The sequence below is a fragment of the Pyrus communis genome, chromosome 7 (assembly GCF_041283825.1).
Source record: "Pyrus communis isolate YQ-2024b chromosome 7, ASM4128382v1, whole genome shotgun sequence".
Classification (NCBI taxonomy): Eukaryota; Viridiplantae; Streptophyta; class Magnoliopsida; order Rosales; family Rosaceae; genus Pyrus; species Pyrus communis.
The window spans coordinates 18,309,077-18,315,043 of record NC_142571.1 but is presented as its reverse complement, the minus strand read 5'-3'; the positions used below and the strand labels follow the sequence as shown (position 1 = coordinate 18,315,043).

Below are 5,967 nucleotides of genomic sequence, written 5' to 3'. Positions count from 1 at the left end.
TAAACCAAAACAAAAATGCCTGAGCAAAATCCATTCAATTAACCAATTTCATAGACCACCGCAATTGCAATTACAAGTTCTGTGACTGAGACCACTGTTTAGGATCTACAAGACTACATCTAACCACTTTCGCTGTTCGCTGTATTCATTCCCAAAGGCTTCTTTTTCAATCAGCTTTTGCTGTCAAAAACCTAAAAGAAACGTCCATAAAAAAAAATGAAAAACCTGCATCTCAGAAGGTGGAGTAAACGAACAAGACTTAGAGAGCATCATTGCTGCTCTGAATCGCCACAGCTGCGCTTCCAAGCCCGTGTTCATCATTAAAAAGCTTCAAAATCACTTCTGGAAATGGATATCTTTATACCTCATAATTTTATATTTCAAAGGCCCTGATGCCTCTTTCCTGGCACATTAAGGAAACATTCCCCAAACATACCAGGCTTCACAATCTCCCCAAAAAGTGCCCTTCCAATAGCTATCTGTGTTTTGCATGTGGCTTATGTGGGGATTTTAATATTGATTTTGATGACATGTGTTCTTCATTCCCAAAATCGTTAGTCATTGATTCCGACTCTAAATCTTCATCATCACTATCAATGTTGTTTGGAGTAAACCTGTTCTGGTATCCTCTACGCTGCAAGAGAAAGACATTGAAATAGTAGCTAACCAATTGTCTCCTACTCTTCTTAGTAAAAGACTTATATATCTCATCCCAAAAACGCAATCCAAGAGATGAAGGATTTGACTTTACTATGGCCTCGAACTTCTTTCCTTCTGCTTCTGTCCAAGGGAGTCCAACTTCCTCGCCCATCTGATTGAATTGCCAGTGGTAGAAAGCTGCCCCCAATTCTCGCTTAACTCTTAGCCGTTTCTCAGAAATGTGAAATCTGACGCATTCTATAGAACCTGGCACTTGGCATCCACAAGACTCTTGTCTTCCCTTTCCAATAGGATCTCTCTCAATGAGATATCTGTGCTCTGGTTTTTCCAATGGCCAAATCCTGGACCCCAACCACTTTGATTCACTTTCAGAAGCATTACCAGTCCATTCTGGCAACTGAGCTTGATAATTTGACCCCAGAAGAATATGGCTTGGAGAATAATCACTGGTTCCTCGCAACTGATCCTCCATCCCTGCCATGCCAGGACTATTTTTGTCCAAGTCACTGGCCGAGGATGACTCTGAACAGGCTCCTGATTGTGACGTTCTCCCTCCTGAAAGAAGCTTCTTCTCCAACCTTAGCCTCTCTCTAAGATTGTAAGCGGAGCCAAAACTATCATCGTACATGCTTGGATGCATCCTCTGATTCTTCTACAAGTGGGAACATGGTTTAATGTCAAAAGGAAAAAAATATGAAGATAATTATGTTGTTTATCGCTTTAACCAATATCTGAATATAGCAACCACGGCACCAGATAGAAAGACTATCAAACATAAATGGAGATTATATCAATGTATCTATTTTTATCTGAAGGTAAACATTGTCTTACAATTTGTCAATACAAAAGAAGCCACTTACCCTATAAGTGTTGCATATCTATTATGTTACAAACAATTCACAATTAACTAGTTGGGTATAACTAGTCAGACCAGTTTAAATATTATACTAAGAAGCATTTTCCAGTATAAGCAAAAATAAGGACATCCTTTTCTAGGTTGTAATCCAATGATGGGAACCATTCAGTTTTTAGCTTATCGTGCAAGGATTATCAACAACAGCTTAGCTGTTTAATTATCTGCACTGTCGTTTCTATTTTACCTAATTGTGACTGTTTTTTTGTTTTTTTTGTTTTTGCACATTTTTAGATGACCACAGAGTTTAGGGTCTTGAAGAAGGAGCTAAAATATAGACGGTTTGATTGTTGAACTGCATTGCAGGGAAGGACATATGCATATTTCCTAAAAATAAAAAATATACATCCTGAAAATAGAATACACTAGCACACTCGAGTATTCACCAGCATACCATATATAAAATTAATGTGAATCTATTTTATCGAGAAAGGCATAATATTAGCAAAACAATAACATTTCCATATCCCAAAGGGACAAAAAATGCGAATAGATGATTCAGTCTCAGCAATAAAGGCAATCAAATTAAAAACATGACTAAATTAAAACGAAGCATGCGTGCTTGCACACACATACGTGTATACAACTTTAACCTGAAGATATTATCAAATGTACACATGCAAGTAAATATTTCCAATTATCTAAAAAGTTATAGCACATAGCATATGTTGATATACCTGCCAGTTAGACTGTTCAGGACCTGAATCAGTATGCCTCTTCAGAAATATAGCTTCTCGAGCCTGCAAAACCTGCACCCAGTTCTCCTCCTTCCCGAAAGACTTCCATCTTGACCTCTCTGGTAATGAACCAACTGAAGGATCACAAGGATCCTTTGCAATCATTCTAACCCAATTCAACATTCTACACAATGACTCTTGCTCTTTTTCACAAAAAGGACTCGCTTCTTCAACTGTTGAGGCATCCAAAAACGTTACATGTTCATCGCTGCTGTCATTTTTCTTCCCTCTAAGCAATTCCCCCGCCTCACTTCCACCCAACTCTCGCTTCCTTTTACGGAAAGAGTTCACTTCTTCAACAGCAGAGGGATCCAAAATCATGACATCTTCATCAACGTCATCATTTTTCATCCCTCCACCCGATTCCCCCATCTCACTTTTTACCTCATCATTGTCACGCAACTTGTCAACATCCTCCATGCTATTCGTTAAATCCACAACCAAACATGACATGCCACCACCTGACAAAAGCACATTACCATTGCCAAATTTTCCAGCATTCAAAACATTCGCCACATTCCTTGTATCCAAATCCAGAAACTCGTCACTGACACCACTTTTCTTGAGCCTATCTGAATTTGCAACCGCACTTCCCACCTCATTACTGTCCTTAAAACTCTTAGATGACAATTCGACATTCGGGTAACCCCCGTCTTTCAACTTTCGATCAGGCATATCTGAGAAGAACTCTGTAAACTCGTCCTGCAAGGCCATCAAATGCTCACCCAAATCAATGTCACTACTTGCCAAACTCCATTCAAAATCCTTCTTTTCTATAACCCTCTCTAGCAAATACAAGTACTTAACATAAACCAATTTCACAGCACAGCCAAGACTCAAACCCAAGTCACACTCTTCAGCCACCGAGTCCCAAACCCCAGTTTCCGAAAGACCACGAAACCCACCTCGCCTTCTCACAATCCAAAACAGCTTGAGCAAATCCACCCGTTGCCCATTACCGATCATCGGAGGCAAAGGCCGGAGCAAGTCTTGGGCAGAGATCTCTTTCAGAAAAACCCCAAGGAACTGATCGAACCAGCATCGTAGCTTATCGGGCACGTCTAAAACGAACCGTTTTGGAGCTTTCGGAGGCAGTTCGAGATCGGCCGAGGAGTCGTCCGTCCGGTCCTCTTTCGGGGTTTCGGCGCAATCTAAAGCGGACTCACCAGCTACCCACGACCACCCTGCCATGGATTCTGAATTCAAACCCTAAAAAGCAATCCGCTGGTTGTTTTTCTTTCCAATAAAAAACAAAACCCAAAACCACAGAGGGCAATAGAAAATCACTTCAAAATTCAAACACAAGAAACGATTTTGACGAGAAATACATGAAATTGGTACGGATTAAGATGGAATACAGAATTTTGGCGGGAAAATAGATCTATATCTAGGGCTGGAAAGAAACAGAGCCATATCCATAAGAAAACGTTACCGGGTTTGGACCCCATGAAAATCAGAAATTTGTTCAGCCCCGGCCCTTCTTTTATTGCAGGGATTGATGATTGGGCGTGCGATTGTGTGCGTGTGGGAGAGAAAGAGACGGCATAAAAATTTCCATGTTTTTGAACAGAAAAAAACAGACCCACAATCCACAATTTAGGTCAATCTAATAATACATACAGGAGGGAGAGAGAGAGAGAGAGACAGAGGGGGAGAGAGAATGAGAGAGTGAAAAGAGAAACCATACCAGCACTGGTGTTGTATTTTTTAGAGGGTTTTTTTGCATTTGATTTTTGGTGACTGAGCCTTTGCTTTCCCTTTGGGGTTGTCTTCTCTGAGTCTTTGATGCTTGACACCTTGGGCTTTTGGCCTCTCTCTCTCTCTCTCTCTCTCTCTCTCTCTCTCTCTACTCTCTAGAAAGTAGAGTCTCTCTCATTTCTTTTCTCTTTGATATGTTACCACCACTTCCCACCCCAAACCCAACTCTTCTATTTTTTTGTTTTTTTGTTGAGGTGTAAGAGAGAGTTTTTGATGAAAAATAATGCGATTTTGAAAAGCTCGTAGGTTTTGAGGGAGGGCCACTATTCCCCTATATTTATAGTTCACATCATCCCACTAACCTTGGTTAATTATTTACTAGGTGCTTGAGATAAGATGGGCTTGGCCCCTTTAGGTTTAAGTGATTGTATTGGAGAAAATCGTTTTTTAAATTATAATTAAAATTATCTATATGATTTGTAACGAATGAATCCCAAAAAAGTCTTTACAAACTAGATTTAAAAATATTACAATAATCACAATTAACTGCAAAGCAATAAGTAGATTTCAAGCACTTCTTTGAAAGCCGAGCTCACCTAGAATCACAAGATTACAAGAATCAATAGAATCGCTAAATCTCATGTTACACAAAGATTGTGGGAGAACAAAAAACTTTCAAATTGTATTAGGATAGAGATTATGACGCTCATAGGTCTAATTGCATCACCTAATCACTGCCATAACACCAAGTCAATTATATCCAAAAAATAAAACAATTTCACCCCTTTTCACACAAAGATCTGAACGCCAGGACGAAACTAAAAGAAAACACTTTTTTAAAGAAAGCAATCAAAACAAACATACTCCTAATGAGTTTCTAGTAATTATTTAATATAATCTCAATTAAAAAGTCAAAATAGCGTATTTGCTCATGTGGAGACATAAATTAACCACATCCAATTGGAGAATAACATATGGACTTTATGCTCTTTATAACGGATTTACCCTTGATGTTGTTAGCAGACCAGAGGCTACCTTAGGGAACGTGGTACTTGTTTGATCTCTTAGAAGGAATGTGGCACCTGTTGCCCTATGGGTACTAGGCCTTTGGGCCACTAACGTACCAAAGGTGCTTCATACCTATGATATGTCCTACCACTGGGCCATACTCAGCCTAATGGGGAGTCTCCCCTTAGGTGTGTGGTGCATCTGGGCATTACCAACATGGACCATTGTGACTACTAGTAGTCAGGACTGCGGCGACTACACCATTATTAGCAGAACGTTAAGGTTTGCCTAATATGGCTTGCAACCTCCCCTCCCGGTTTCTTGCTAGGGTTTCAAGTTTATAAATAGCCAAGTCAAACAGGGAAAACAATAATCGCCACTTACTACTCAGAACCCTCTCAAGTTCATAGTTTCTCTCAAAGTATCTCTTTGACTCAAGCATCAAAGTCCATGTGGCGAACACCCTTCCCCTTTCTATCGGGTGTTTGTCAATTAGGCTTACAATGTTTGTTATCTTGCATGTGTGATTTCGTCGATCTAGTCTTGTACGAAATTTGCCACCACATCTCCACATCCTCCTGGTATACTATAGCGTTGTACTGGAGAAATACTTAGTGTCGTACTGGCTAAACCCTTACTCGACACAAATTCGATAGATTTCACACCTTGTAGCATAGTGTTGGTAGAGCAATAACGTTAGTGGGTTAGATAGTTATTTGTTCATGGAAGGGGAATTGGTGGGATTGAACTTGCACCAAGGTACATAAGCATGATTACTTTTTACTAGTGCGGTAAAGCATCACCTGTCATCTTATTCCTATTTTGATTTGTAACAAATGTAACTTTTTTTTTCAACAAGGCAAGTGTTGTAAGGGTTGGTTTAGCGGAAAGTGAGCAAAGGTTGGGAATCTCTAACCCGAGTTTGAACTCCCGCTTGATATATTCATTGGG

At 39.8% G+C, this 5,967-nt stretch overlaps 1 protein-coding gene across 3 annotated transcripts; it reads right to left on the bottom strand.

Annotated features, from left to right (window-relative positions):
- Positions 1-4,312, bottom strand: LOC137734151 (AT-rich interactive domain-containing protein 1). Of its 3 annotated transcripts, none has more exons than XM_068473447.2 (3): positions 3,998-4,312; positions 2,251-3,494; positions 1-1,312 (listed from the first exon to the last, which is right to left on the bottom strand). In XM_068473447.2, exons 2-3 carry the CDS (start codon positions 3,274-3,276, stop codon positions 476-478), a joined length of 1,863 nt encoding a protein of 620 aa, XP_068329548.2. In that variant the 5' UTR covers positions 3,277-3,494; positions 3,998-4,312; the 3' UTR covers positions 1-475. The 3 variants fall into 3 exon arrangements, with proteins under 3 accessions (XP_068329548.2, XP_068329546.2, XP_068329547.2); XM_068473445.2 differs by having other exon boundaries at positions 2,251-3,519; positions 3,998-4,213; XM_068473446.2 differs by lacking the exon at positions 3,998-4,312 and having other exon boundaries at positions 2,251-3,636.
- Positions 4,313-5,967: the final 1,655 nt, after the last annotated feature.

Bases quoted from the DNA above. Each gene is read 5' to 3' on its own strand.
- LOC137734151 (XM_068473445.2), bottom strand. From the start codon at position 4,036: ATGCAAAAAAACCCTCTAAAAAATACAACACCAGTGCTG. The intron at 3,520-3,997 runs GTATGGTTTCTC...ATTGCTTTTTAG, and splicing joins AAAATACAACACCAGTGCTG to GGTTTGAATTCAGAATCCAT. The intron at 1,313-2,250 runs GTATATCAACAT...TCCCACTTGTAG, and splicing joins CTGAACAGTCTAACTGGCAG to AAGAATCAGAGGATGCATCC.